The following is a 15000-nucleotide window of genomic DNA, read 5'->3' as shown; positions in this document are numbered from 1 at the left end:
ATTAGGTGGTACTCTCATGAATAAGTAAAAAGGCTAAACGCGCGGATTGGTAAAACGCTGGAGCCAGGCTGTGGTGAGACTGGAGCTCCCGGACCCGGAAGTGGGATGTTGAGTCACCGCCTGCTCATCGCTGATGCTGGGATGAAGCTGACAGGAGAATCACCGATTCTAGATAATTTCTAAACTTCTCTAAATTGTCTCTCTGTGTTCATAACATATATTGAAAGAGAATTAGAAATACAGTTGAGTGAAAGTCGATAGAAGGAGCGCGTCGTCAAGATGATGGAGGAAATGGATAGATTCCAAGTGCCTACAGCTCAGTCTGAGATGCAGCCCTTGGTGAGTGCAATGTTTCTGGCTACGTTGCGTGCCTGCTACGCACGACAAATACATTTTTATATCTGTAGGTTATACGAGTGTCTGTCATCAACTAGATTTTTCTTGTGAAAGAAACCCCACATGATTGCACTGAATTATTAGAAGGAAAATATATTTACTCTTAAGATAGCTGTGCTGTCTAAAATTGTATTTGGAAATCGTGGCAGTGCAGCTGATCACCAGTGTATAACGGTTGAATAAAAACACATTTTATATGAAAACCGTAACTAGCGCAATCCTTGTATGGAGGATAATGTTTCAGTGCTGTCGACCCGAGTGACCACGACGGGTGTTTTTTTGCGGAGCGAAGCAGTTGATGTTGTCTCCCTTGCACGGGTAGCGGGCACCCAGATAATTCTGTTTTTCCGTAGAAAAAACGAATAACCTCGTAATTTCAAGATGCTTATCAGACGGCAGGTGTAATTTGTTGCAGTAAGGCGCCGAGGCCTCTGAGATTTATCTTATATTGTGTAATCAGGCTGATCCGAAGCAGACTAAAGGCGGTGTCGGTTTCAGATAAGCAAATGGAAAGAGGCTGGAGGGCGGAGAGCGATGCTTAACGAGTGCTGTAGCCAGATTACTTCATAATGCGGAGTCTCTGCGAAGATCAACCTGCTAGTCTGTCCACCCACTCCCTTGCTGTTTTCTTACGACGCGTCGCCGCGCACTGTTGTGCTTTAATGAAATCGCACATATTTGCATTGCACGCTTGCGTCAGGCTATACAAAATCAGAAACACTGAGGTGTGAAAAGTATATTCGTGTGCCACCCCTGCTTCGCCGTGGCTATCCACCGGGGCTGGAGCCATTCGGCACTAGCAAAGTCTTGTTTTATTCGCCATAATATGATCAAACTCGGAGACTCCTTTGGAAAGGTCGTGCCTATGATCTGTTGGAAGCGCATGCCTTGGTTTGGTACGACTCGCTCCTGTGGGGGGTTTCTGCGTTGATGTCATCAGCATCTTCGCTGTGTTTGAATTTAGTTATCTCGACGTTCCTTCCCTTTTGTTATCATGTTGTATGTGCTGAAAGTTTTGCTACACGGAAGTTGTTGATTCAGATGGTAATGCGAATTCGGCCAGTTACGTGCACTTAGGCAGGCTTGTTTAATATCAGAAGCTCCGTTTAAGATAACGTACGTTTTTATTTAAATAGTACAGACAAAAACCAATTCTGAAACCCACGTACCAATTTGCATGTATAGATGTATTGTTTTTGCAGGAACACTTGAAATCCTATACATTGCTATTAGACCCAACAACAGAGCATCACCGTAAGTCCTGTTCCGAGAATAATTTGCAGTCCAGCACCTTGTCATTCTGGAAGTGCAAAATACAGGGCAGTCTGCAAGAATCACCGGCGAAATAACCCGTCAACTTGATCCAAATTGCCGGGGAGGATGAACTCGGAGCGTCAGCTGAGTCAAAAGGACCACATGCCGGCATCACTCAGCGGCGATGTCACATGTCATAAAGCTTCGCTTATTCTTTATCTTTCACCTTCACCAAGGTGAGGCGACCTTCAGAAGCAAGGCCTTCCCAGGCGATTTACAGCCCCCCCCCCTCAGCAGGGATATTAGCCCACGCTGTTCGCCGGCCTTACACACAGACTGTCAGGTGTGTTCGGTCTGAAACAGCCAGAGCTGTGGTTCTGTTCTTTCACCATCTCCAGCAGTGCACACTGGCCATTGCCCATATTGAGCTGTGACCTCTCTTGCTCAAATCTAATTCGATAATCATTCAATTTGTTTATTTTTATATCTTATTTGCTTTCAGAAATAAGAAGTATCTATATATGAGTATATTTGTACGCATACGGTATCATAACAGTAATCATTGAGCTTGTGAACTTTGTCCCATATTTAAGCCTGGTTTAGATTTTTATCTGTTCGACCCAAGTATCCTCTCTGGTTCATTTTTATACTTTTATACTAAACTGGAAATTCATTTTTACAGTTACATTTAAATTGTGGTGGGTTAATGGAAAAACAAATCAAACAAAAACAATGTCCATTCCACTAGCATGGGCTTGGTAAGCAGAGTAGTTAACTCTGCCACTAACAGTCCAGATCGGTGTTTATTGTTTGGGAATAGCTGTGCAAATCTGAGATTACTGACTTGGTACTTCAACTGACTTGCTTCAGCAAATATCCACCTGTATGTGTGGATTTTGTGTGACTAGTATAAGCAGTGTACGTCTGCTAAATACAGAGACTAGAAGTTTTACTGTCTAACAAAGGTGGTCAGATGATACATTACATCATTATTCCCTTTATAGTGCAGGGAGGGAGAGCAGAAAAAGAGACACACTAACCATTTGAATTGGTTAGTTTAAAAAGTCTGTGTTCTAGAACACCTTTGCTTCAATTACTGGTAGCGATTGTTACATTCAGCATTAGAATGTTCTGTTCAGAACATTTTAATCACATGTTTGTGACCTCACACCTTAAAGGGTTCCTTCCACATCGCAAGGATGGTGGCAGAAACTATTTGTGAACACATGGAGGATGTTAATGTTCCTAACCATGGTACATTGGCTCAGAGGCTGCTGCTTCCCTGAGATGGAAGAATGATGGGTTTATCATTTTGTTAAACCAGGTTAATTTATCAGGCCTTCAACTGTCTCTCAAACATACTGGAAGGATCTTTTCGAAAAAAAAAGCAGTTTTTTGAAATGTTATCGGCTGCAGACAAAAAAGTCCTGCTTGGATTATCCAGAGTGCAGAGGCTGTACCGTTCTGGCTTTGGAATAGCATTTTATCTGCCATTTCTGCCACGATTGAAAAATCCTGTATAGGAAATTGAAAGCATCACTTTCTGGGAACGGATCTTTGAAATGGGCAGTATGCATTTATCCTGTTTAAATTAAAGCCTTATATGTGCAAATCAGGTCTCTTGTGAGAAGTCGAATGATGGCGGCGTGGAAGAAGTGTTTGCAATTTCAGCGCTCTGGCAAAGAAATTCCACTAAATTAATTTATGCAAATGTAAAAATGTGTGTGAAATAAAGTATTTGATTGTCATTTCCTTTTCACAAGGTTATATTGTGAGAACAGACCCTTCTTTTCAATCTGTTCAATTACAGACCGTTTTACAAAGCTTCTGCGGACCCAGGATTTACGGTGCGATGTGTGTGTGCCTCTGTGTGCCTCTGTGTGTGTGTGTGTGCCTCTGTGTGCCTCTGTGTGTGTGTGTGTGCCTCTGTGTGCCTCTGTGTGTGTGTGTGTTCTAGCCAGCCTCCTGTAAATGTAATCTACTGTAAGCAGTGAGCTATGAATCTGAATATTGTCTTGCTGATCTAAGCAGGCTCGTTTGTGAAAACTTCATTGAGGAAGGGGGGAAGCGGGTTCATCAACACGCCGGGTCTGCTTTTGTCGAGTCGTGAGTTTCTGCGGCGGGATGGATTGCGCTGGAAGATGGCGCGCGCCTCGGAGGGGCTTCACGGCTCGTGACGGCCGGTCAGCTGACCGCCGCCTCCGCTCGGGATTGGCCCAGTCCGGAGGGCCCCGCCCTTCGCTGAGAGGAAGTAGGTTTTTCAGCGGCGTCAGCGTCCGAGCGTCGCGATTGGCCCTGGGTGCAAGGACTCGTAAGGGCACCTCTTCCACCAACTGCAGCATGGCACAGCAGCAAACACAGAGAAGAATGCAGGCGATTCAGTGTCAGTTGCGGGCATTGCCTCGCAGTGAGAGCTCCTGAGTTTGAATCTCGCCCAGGGCAGTTCTGAGTGGAGTTTGCATGTTCTCCCCGTGTCCATATGGGTTTACTCCGGGCACTCTACTGATTGTAGAGTGTGGCTTGGCATCCCTGTGATAGATGGAGTTTTGTTGTGCTGCCAATCACCAACTCATATGAACCAATGTGAGGCTTTTTTTTCACAGTTCATAGCAAGACACTACGGTCTCCTGAACTAAGGGCTCATCCCATCTAGGGAACTATTATCTCTATTCCCCTTAATAGAGAGATGCCAACTACTGATTTCATGAGAATAGTGGCCACAGTCAGTTGGGCCAGTGATGTAACCCTTTGAAGAGTAGGTTCTCTGGAATGTTCTTTCTCAAAGTCAGTGTCCTAGAACTCCATTGCTTTCAGTCAACGGTAGTGATTGTTACCTAAGCAATGGTTTTAAGAATTAAGAGCATTCTAATCACATCAGTAATTTTGGTGGCTACCATGATTCACTAATGACATTTTTATTGAAAAGCAAAAGTTCTGAGTGGTCCTTTGAACTTTTTTGGAAAATGGCAGACACTCTCGCAGAGCTTGCCCTCTGTTTCACATGCAGTCCATGCAGCTGAAAAGTTACTGAGGCGGCTCAGGTTAAACAACTCGCTCAAGGGCACAACTGCAGTGTTCCACCTGGGAATCAAACCTCCGACCTTGGACCTATAAGCCATGATCATTAACCGTTCTGCTACACTGCCATCTGCCAAAAGCTGGCTCGTAATTGTTTCGGATTCAAAAATACCTTTCTAAGCTTTACTGAGCTTGTCTAATGTATTGAAACCCATGAAATTACTCTCAAAAAGTGTGAAAACCCCACCTTCCGTCCTCTCGGTTGGCAAGATCAGCTAAGCACAGAAAACTATTTGTCAATAAAACAATTACTTATTTGACCCTGGCCTGCCACCTGGTGAGATTTTCTTTTGTTATAGTCCAGGGTGCTACATGTGGTAGAGCCAGTCCCGACATCCAACCCCCTGCCTCTCCACTTTCTGTCCTAGGAGCTTTTGTTCCGGCACAATCTCTAGATCTGAGAGTGTGTTTAAGTGCTTCCATGATATTATATTGAAGCTGCTCTTACCTGAAAGCAGGTTTTGGCTCCCTGCCACTTAGCTTTGTCTCTGAGCCCTGCTCACAGGCAGGTGTGTGGCTCAGGTGACCCAGTACCTGCGTCCCGCTGAAGTCCCAGTAAAGAGACGAGTGTGCTGATTCAACATCAGGTTTCCCTGTCCAAATCCCAACCTGGTCTATAATAAGTTATGAAGCAAAACCTAAATCAGCATTCCTGCTCTGAGAGGCAACATGATTTAACATGACATGACATGAAAAGATAAATAGATGTATCATGACATTTATATAGCCCTTTTCTTTACAGTGATGAGGAGGAAAATCGCCTCACCCACCACCAATGTGTAGCACCCACCTGGGTGCCATTTTGTGGCAGAATGCTCATCACACACCAGTCGAGGTGGAAAAGGAGACAACAGTGTTTTTTGTATTTTGTTTTTTTTGACAATTGAATCAGGGGATGATTAGGTGGCATGTTGTGAATTTAGCCAGGATACTGTCCCTACTCTTTGCAAAGAGTGTCATGGGATCTATATGAATATAACATGACATAACAATGACGCCATTCAGCGCAACAATGCGTGTAATCCTCCCACTACTTAAGTGAACCTAACACTTACCTTAAAAACTAGATGGTACCTAGCTCCATGTCAAGTCTGGTCTTGAAAACCCCCAGAGTTTCTGCCTCCACTACATGTCCTGGCAGGCTATTCCACACAGTGACCACTCTCTGTGAGAAATAAATATTCATTGTCCACACACCACACACCTAATCACAAAAGTAAAAGAGTAAATTTAACCTCTTGCACTATAGAGAAACGCATTAGTATTCTGAGAGCTGATCGGATCGATTAGCCAATCCTTCACTAAGTATTGGCTGTTCAATCACCACAGCCCACCCGCCCATTTCTGACACAGTGTGACCATAGATTGCAGGTCCTTGGAAACTGTTCAATCAGGCACGAGAACAATTAGCAGGTCATTGCACTCTGGGAAATACAAAGTCAGCAACAAGGAGGCCTCAGTGCTAGCACTGAGAGATCGAGGCTTCCCGACCCACATAATGCCTAGAGCTACAATGAGCTGTCAGTCACTGACCCGTTTGAACCCACGGAATGGTTTTCGCTGTCGAGAGAAAACTACGGGTTCAAAACGGTGAGTTTCCATGGTAGCTGGACGGCTTTGTGGACGGTCGTAACCTCGTTGACCCGTCTCTGCGCCGAACCGCGTTCGCTGGAAGCTGCTGTTTTCTATCGGGTTTCATTCACACTTAATGATCCTAATCGATATGCAGACGGAGTGTGAGTTCGGAAATGAGTCTACGGCAGCTGTTACAAGCCCATGCTCCTTCGTATTTGCCGTTCCTCTGATCTTCCCCCTCTGATGCGCTGCAGATGTTTTACGGGGGTGTGATGCGCTGCTGGGTGGGTGGGATGGTGTGCACACAGGCTCTGATATAGGGTCAGTTGAGGTTTACACCCGGACAGGGAGGTTATTCACTTTTATGCTCTCTGTGAGCACGTGGAAGGGTAGGCGCAGTAAAACGTCCCTTACAGTAACGGATGCAGTCCAGGTGCAGGCTACGGATTCACTGCTCCCTCCGGACGTCTGCCGTTCGTCCTCTTTATTACCCACAATGCCGTTCTCTTATCGAGCCGTGCAACCTGTGTATTTGCCCATCGTTTGGCCCCAGCAACATCGGGGTGGGGTGGTTCATACAGTATGTGTCAAGATGCACAATTTTCTGAATTAAGGCTAACATGCTAATAGCCCCACCCCTCCATTTTCTGAGAGCGGAGATAAGGAACCCTTGAAGGGAGACATTGATGTGCTCCTTCTTCCCGGATTGATTTTTTCTTTCCATAAATAAAAAGGTTTATCACTCACTCATCTGAAGGGCCTGCTAAGGGCTTATCAAACCTGACAGATGTACAACCTCCAGCTGCTTTTGTTTAATGCAGATACGTTGTGTTTGCCGATTTCCACGCCTGTGTGTACGCGTATGTGTGTGTGGGCATTTGTTTGTGTTTATGTGTTGAGAGAGCGATAACTCACATCATCGAAACAAGGCGTCGTTGGTACGGTTAGCAGAACGAGGGGGCATGAATGGAAATTGGCAAAAGATACATTTTGCATTGACATTAGAATGTATTTTTTCACACAGAGAGTGTTCACTGGGTGAAGTAGCTTGCCAGATGTAGTGGAGGCAGAAACATGGGGGGTTTTCATGACCAGGCTTGATGCGGTGCTTGATACCTAGGTGCTAGCTTCTAGGCAAACTAAGTAGTTGTTACTCTTTAGTGGTAGGAAAAGGCAAGCATCGATGGACTGAATGGCCTGTTATGTTATGTTATATTATTGCTGTAAAAACATTACTGCATTTGAAGTGCTTGGTTCTGCAGGCTCTGTAGGAAAGATTTCTGGTCCGATGCTCTTGCATGCGGAGGGAGCTGGAGAGGGTGATGCCAGCCCCGCCCTGCCCGTTCGCCCTGAGGGCAGCAGGGCCTGTAACCTGGCAGCCAAAGCCCCATCCTCCAGAGACATACAGAAGAGGCAGCTACTGGGGGACTGCAGGTTATTTATTCACTTAAGTGTCTGGGAAGCGCCTGTGACTGCCTCGTGTCTCCTCGAGATCGTCTCCATCTCGACATCTCTCTCAATCTTTCTATCTTTCTTTCTCCCTATCTATATATGGAACCTTGTCTCCACTGTACAGTTGATGCTAATGTGGCATTTATTGTCACGATAGTAACAGACAAAATGTGCATTTCTGTGCATAGCGGCTCAGTTGAACCAGGCGAGATCAGTAACAGCAAATGTGCATATGACATACAGTACATGCAATCTCCTTCATATCTCTCGCAAACATTTGTGTGCATATTTATATGATCTGAAGTGAATGGTAGTGTATAGCATGTTGAGAGATGAACACACTGCACCTCAAAATCACAGCAGAACCTCGATGGCAGATACAGAGTGAAAACAGTCATACTGTAGATAATGTGTCATCTTTCCCCGAGTTGAAACATTGTGATTCTTGGTTGTGTGCAGAAGCAGTCGGAGGTGTCTTTCCATTATGTAAGCTTTTCTTGAAGAGAGGGAGGCCACTCGGTCACGCAGAGAATAGAAGAGGAAGAACAAAGAGGCTTCAGAATCACGGACCTCGCATTCACTGTCCTCTTCCCTCAGAGTCTGTTCTTGTGGAAAAAAGAGCAGAGAAAACAAGTGTGTGTGTGTGTGTGCTTGTGTGAGGGTCTGTGTGTATGTGTGTGTGCTTGTGTGAGGGTCTGTGTGTATGTGTGTGTGTGTGTGTGTGTGTGCTTGTGTGAGGGTCTGTGTGTATGTGTGTGTGTGCTTGTGTGAGGGTCTGTGTGTATGTGTGTGTGTGTGTGTGTGTGTGTGTGTGTGCTTGTGTGAGGGTCTGTGTGTATGTGTGTGTGTGTGTGTGTGTGTGTGCTTGTGTGAGGGTCTGTGTGTGTGTGTGTGTGTGCGTGCGTGTGTGCGTGTGTGTGCTTGTATGAGGGTCTGTGTGCATGTGTGCATGTATGTGCGTGTGTGTGAGGGTGTTTGCAAACTTGTGCGTGTGTGCACGTGTGTGTGCGCGCGTGTTTATAGTGCGTGTGTGTGTGCGCGTACGCACGTGTATGCGCGTGTGTGTGCGTGTGTGTAAGCGCTTGTGTACAGTACGCGTGTGTGTGCTGTGTGTGATTTACCACTGTCGTGAGCCAAAAAAACCTCCACCTCCAGATATCAAAGCATAATGCCGTCATTTGCCTGTGAGTGTATCGATGTGCTAAAGAAGCATCTTGGACAGGTCCCACACTCTTAAGCAAATCCATTACAAATAAACCCCTCCAGTTTCTCTCTGTCTCCGCCCATGTATTAACAACCATTTGTCTGAAGAAGGGCTTTCTATTGTCAGCGCAAATGTTATATTTCAGTTCATTTCCACCTGCATTATCTGGGCTCTGCTCGAGGAAATCGAGGCGCAGTCATCCTTATTAATCCCCAATAAAAGAATAAGTACATCAGTAAGTCTGAGAATGAAGACTCGTACAGTCTAATGAAGATAAAGAGTCTTTGAACTGATCCGGGAACAGTCTGATTCCTGCTTTCCAGGCATCCACGGGAGAACAGATGGAAACGTTTAATTGGCTTTGGTAATCTGCTCCAGCAGCTGAAAAATGGCATGTTCGAAGGCTGTTCTACGTGCTTTTATTTAACGATCCATCATCGCTTTTTGATAAAACAAGAGAAATGCATAACGCTAGTTAATTAGCTGTGATGTAGTAGGTGGTAAAGCGCCCCGCATTATGCCGCTGAGAGCTATGGCTCTTCCCCGCCCCTATAAAACGACATCCAGTCGACTGCGTCACAGACTGCTGCCTGAAACCTCCCCTTAGCTTTCATTGGCCGCAGTCTGAGATGCCGGTGACATCATCTGCAGGGCCACTCGCAGGGGTTACACATGATGTCATACTCACATCTGCTGTCACCAGACTGCGTGTGACCCCGTGCCACAATGAATGCGCACCATTGTGGGATAGCCCTTCTTCACAAACTGCATATTTAGGTGTGCAAGTTCTTACTTTGAGCTTTAGATATGAGAATATGACACCTGTGTGCATGTGGACAGCCAAGAATAGACACTAGGGGCTAGGGGTTATGGGATAAAGGTTTGGGATTAGGGGTTATGGGATATAGGTTGGGGGTTAGGGGTTAGGGAATAAGGGTCAGGGATTATGGGCTAGGGGTTAGGGGATAAGGGTTAGGGATTAGGGCCTTGGGGTTAGGGATTAGGGGTTTATGGACGGGTGAAGGGAATGGATTTTGACACAACTGCTGTATGCTCAGATCAACCCCACCTGTGTTCCCTGTGGAGCTTGGAAAACTGAAAACTGCAGAAACTTTTACAAAAAACCGTGTGTGTGTGTGTGTGTCTCTGCATCTGCGGTTGTGGCTGTTTGTGTGTGCGCGTGTGTGGGTGTGCGTCCAATCTCACTTTAATAAAATATTATTCTCTGCTGTGTGTCAAGCCGTAGGGAATCGTGTGGGAAGATAAAAGAATAAAAAATAAAGTTGAAAGGAACGGCTAGTGAAAGCCCACTGAGATGTTCTTGAAAGCAACAATGCTCAGATTAAGCCATATTGATACGATGCAATAAAATGATCTCTCTTCTCTTTGGACCGGGATAAATAGTTTTGTCTGCATCAGAATGGCAATATTTATATAATAATTTATATGAGAAGCTTTTCTCTTTTCTGCAGCTATTGTTTTGGTTAAATACCGTTTCCAGAAAGCTTTTGAAAGAGTGCGTTATCTTTTTATGAATGTGTCTTTGCAGAGAGGAAAGCTTAGGTTTTGCTGGTTCGGTTAGCCACCAAGCAGATCATTTCCGACTCAGTGAAAAATGGTGGTGAGGAGAATAGCGCGCATACGTGCTCCACCTCCCCGGCTTTATGAATCCGCCCTTAGCGCGAACGGAAACCTTAATCTTTCACCATTATGGACAGGGTTTAAAGTGATGCGTCACTGTCAAACTTTATCTCTCGCTTTTGCTGCAAAGTAGAGTTTCAAAACAATCCATCAGAATAGCAAGATGTGAGTCTTTATTAGCAAGTTTATAAACACACTGTCCCAGAGGCATCCAGCGTCACCTAACTGCCCTAATAAATATAGTCAATATGTCATAGTCTTAGTCACCGCATAAAATATACAGTGGAAAACAAACATATGAAATTGTGTTGGTTTAATGCTGATAATTGTGTGTGCTCAGTCGTGAACTCAGAGTCCCATACTGGTTGACTGTTGTGTGCTTACACACAGAGAATGGTGTCTATGGTACGTGTCTGGAGACGGTTCGGCAGGAGAATGGGGGTGGCCCCAGGGATGTAACAGTAAGGTCAGAAATTCCGTGGTTCTTCTTCTGTGGTGAGGAGAACAACATTCTGATGCGCACAAAGCCCACCATTTGCTTCAGCTCAAATCATCTATTCAGCTTGAGTGCATAAAATATCAAATGGGAATGTGATTGCATTGTGTTTGTCTCAAAATTGTAATTTGTTAATGCACAGCCAGTGATTTTCCTTCTAATTGGATATTGCTGCATATTATCTTACGTATCTTGAACAGAGAAAGAAAGCGCTTGAGCTCACAGGTTTTTCTTAGAGGCTTGTTAATAAGGCAAGAGCGCTCTACAATGAAGACAGCAGCAATGCCATCCATCCATCCATTATCTTAACCCGCTTATCCTGAATAGGGTCGCAGGGGGGCTGGAGCCTATCCCAGCATACATTGGGCGAAAGGCAGGAATACACCCCGGACAGGTCGCCAGTCCATCGCAGGGCACACACACCATTCACTCACACACTCATACCTATGGGCAATTTAGACTCTCCAATCAGCCTAACGTGCATGTCTTTGGACTGTGGGAGGAAACCGGAGTACCCAGAGGAAACCCACGCAGACACGGGGAGAACATGCAAACTCCGCACAGAGAGGCCCCGGCCGACGGGGATTCAAGCCCAGGACCTCCTTGCTGTGAGGCGGCAGTGCTACCCACTGCACCATCCGTGCCACCGCGACAGCAGCAATGTTTAATTAAAAATAAACATATGTACAAAAAAGATTTGAGAGAGAGAAAGGAAGATGTCTGTATTCCAAAAGTTATATGTATTGTATATTACTTACAATATTATGCACAATTACTGCAAGTAAAACATGCTAAACTATCATCTAGTATTCCAAAAGCGATATGCACTGTATATTACTTATGATATTATGCACAATTACTGCAAGTAAAACATGCTAAACTATCATCTAGTATTGCTACATTTCCGTTGAGAGGGGGAGACATTTTGACTGGAACTACAGTATTCCAATCAACCATTCCCTCCCTGTCTGACCTTGTCCCAAGGATTAGGCTGCATTTTTTTATCAGTCCAGTAGCTTCAAAGCAAAGAGCTGCTACTGTACGTCTCATATCTGAATAGTTATGACACTCCACCGCACAGTGTGCGGATCATTCTTCCCTGGCTGTGGCGAAGAGGCCCTCAGACTGACTGGCTGTGAATAAGAGAGTCATTGCTCCGTACATTCCCGGCCCTCCTGGTGTTGTTTCCGACCTGATGGGGATTTGCCGCAGAGCGTTGTTGGTGTAATGAACGGTGTGAACGCGGGTGCCAGGACATTACTAATTCATGTTCCATCCAAGACGGAGAAGGTGAGAAATCTTTTATTCAGCGGACATTACCAGTCACCTGGGCGTCTCGGGGTGGGATCCGTGTTCAGGCTTCCGTTATTACTCTTACGGCTTTTCCAGTGGATTTCCGAGGTGGGCTGTTTAATAATGCATTTCACGAGCAAACACATCTCGTCTGCTCCAAATGAGTACAGTCGGGGTGTTTTGCATATGCATACAGTATGTATGCTTTGTCCTTACGGGGCTTTGTGGTGTTGTTGTTGTCTCAGTCGTGTGCTGCTGAATTGGATTGTGGTGGACAGTGTCTCTGAAGTAGTCTTTGTGGAATCGTGAATGTGGAGACGGGTGGATGACCCCCCCTCAGATCTCTCTCACCTCTGTCTCACGCCAAGGACGCGGGCCTCAGGGACAACACTCAATCGCCAAGGCAACAGGGCGCGGGCGGAGGAGCTTCTGGTTGAGGGTACGAGGTGTTCCCTCGTGTTCGTTTCTCCTCAGGTGCCGGTTTATTACCCAGAAGGCTCTGGGGTAAACTCGGCTGAATAGGTGTTCCTGTTCGAGTGGCTTTGGATTGGATCAGGGGTGTGAAACTCCTGTCCTGGAGGGCTTCCTTTCTGTAGGTTTCCTTTCAATCAGCAGCCAATTCTGGCCTTGAGAATAAGGTGTGTGGTCTCCAGCCAAACAGCATCTTATATGAGTCACTGGTGACAGAGTGCAGGATGTGTGTGTGTTATCCAATTTATTTTTTTACTTTTGTATTTTGCTATTTCTTTCAGTGAAATACATTTTTCGATTTCAGACGTTTTGAAGCACTAAGCGTTTGATTTGTCTGTCTGTCTGTCCAGGACCCAGCCGCGTCCTCCACCTCAGAAGGAGACTCCGATGCCCGAGAAGGGGACTCCGTGACCCTCAACTACAAGCCTTCCCCCCTACAGATGAAAATCGGTGAGTCCTTTCCCCTGTCCCAGGGGCCCCGCCTCTCTCTGTGTTCCTCGCATCCTATTGGCCTGTTGGTTTGTCTGTCTGTTCTCCTCAGTTCTGGCCAATGGAATTCTCAAGGACAAGTTCTGTCAGCATACATTTGATTTATTTTTATAGTACAATTTCATGCAGGTTTTTATCTCACTACTAAGTATTTCACAAGTTAAAAAAAATGTAGCCTAAAATATTGGTGCAAAACATAATCAACAGCATAGGTGGCAACGTCTGCATTTTATATTTATAGCCGGAAGCATGTTCTGAAAATGTGGGACCATTTGCCAGGACTCATTATAAAACCAGAGGCGCTAGCTGTATTTACAGCCCTGGGTCATCTACAGACTCGTGTCGTTCACTCTTGCTCCCCAAGCACCGCAGAGCCTGCGGGTTTTTGTTTTGCCTAAATACCAGCAACGTAATCAGACCCAAGAACCCGGCTGAGGTGACATACCTGTGTAGGGAACTGCACCGAGCGATCAATTAAACGCTGAGTAGGAGGAAAGGCTGGTGAACCCGGCCCCCGAGAGGCAGGCTGGAAGGAACAGCGCCGCTCCCGACTGCAGAACAGCCTGTTCCCCTCACGGCTCCCTTTTATTAAACCGCTAAAAACAGCTCCGTGATGGACACACCGCGCGGTGTGAAAATCAGAAGCGGGCGGAGGGGGTGTGGAACCTGCCATATTTTCCCCAGGTCTGTGATTACATCGCTCACACAGCTTTTATGAGGTCGGGGGGTCGCGGTTCTGTTATTGAGGGATCGTCCAATCAGCAGCGGTTGGTTACCTCGCGGGGTAGCGTCCGTCTATTTCAGCACTGGGTACTGACTGATCCTGATTGGCCGGGAAAGTGAACATGACATCATGCTGTCCACAACACTCATCAGTGACAGTTGTAAGCCTTTTCAGTCCATCAGATTTAGAAAGTAAATTTAGCTTAATAATTACAGGCTGTCTCTACCCTGAATCATCCTTCCGATCAAGCTGGTATTGAGACATTTATATCTACCTTAAATGGTTGTATAACTATTCAACTATTCAGCTTATTCATTTACATTTGAACACATTTGGTTTCAAGGATAAAAGCTTTTCTCATGAGCCATGTTGTGATTTGGTAGATTGGAGCATGACTCTTTTGTTTACAATCAATTTTACGGCCCGTACTCGTATTTATAGTGAGTTATTGTTCTGGGACGTGCTGTCACATAATTATTACTTTCGTACGGTGTTATGCATTATTTACGATTTATCGCCTTGCCAAACCTGCGGCTGTCTTGGATCAGGTCTGTCCTGTAAACCAGACTGAATGAGACAACCTCCATAAATAACAACAGAAATACATTTGAATGAGCCAGGGAGTGTACAAGGAAAGACGAGATTTACCTGCCTTTATTGGTTAGCTGCCTTTCTTCTGATGTTTGCAGGATTACCGAATTAAAATGAAATTGGACACTTAGCGGCTGATTCATGAGCTTCTGCTAAGATGATGTCCAGTAATTTTATCAATATTTTATCTTCTGTTTTCATTTAAAACAATTAAAAAATATCTGACATTAGTGATTTAAAAATGTGCAATGCATCCTCATACTTTTGTTGTCGAAAAGATTTAATTTTAAGATGGTCGTTCAGAAAGCAAAACAAGAAAACACAAGCAAGTAGCTG

General features: G+C 45.3%; 1 protein-coding gene across 3 annotated transcripts in view; it reads left to right on the top strand.

Moving 5' to 3' along the window:
• The first annotated feature begins 113 nt into the window (after positions 1-113).
• The window catches only part of fam219ab (family with sequence similarity 219 member Ab), a 24054-nt gene continuing 9167 nt past the window's right edge, over positions 114-15000 (top strand). For all 3 annotated transcript variants that reach the window (XM_061260846.1, XM_061260845.1, XM_061260844.1), the window contains exons 1-2: positions 114-339; positions 13211-13310. In XM_061260846.1, the coding sequence (XP_061116830.1) occupies positions 280-339; positions 13211-13310 (160 nt within the window). In that variant the 5' untranslated portion in view covers positions 114-279. The remainder of the gene's footprint in view (positions 340-13210; positions 13311-15000) is intronic.

The sequence above is a fragment of the Conger conger genome, chromosome 11, assembly GCF_963514075.1.
Source record: "Conger conger chromosome 11, fConCon1.1, whole genome shotgun sequence".
NCBI classification, from domain to species: domain Eukaryota; kingdom Metazoa; phylum Chordata; class Actinopteri; order Anguilliformes; family Congridae; genus Conger; species Conger conger.
This window is presented reverse-complemented; position numbering and strand designations above follow the sequence as displayed.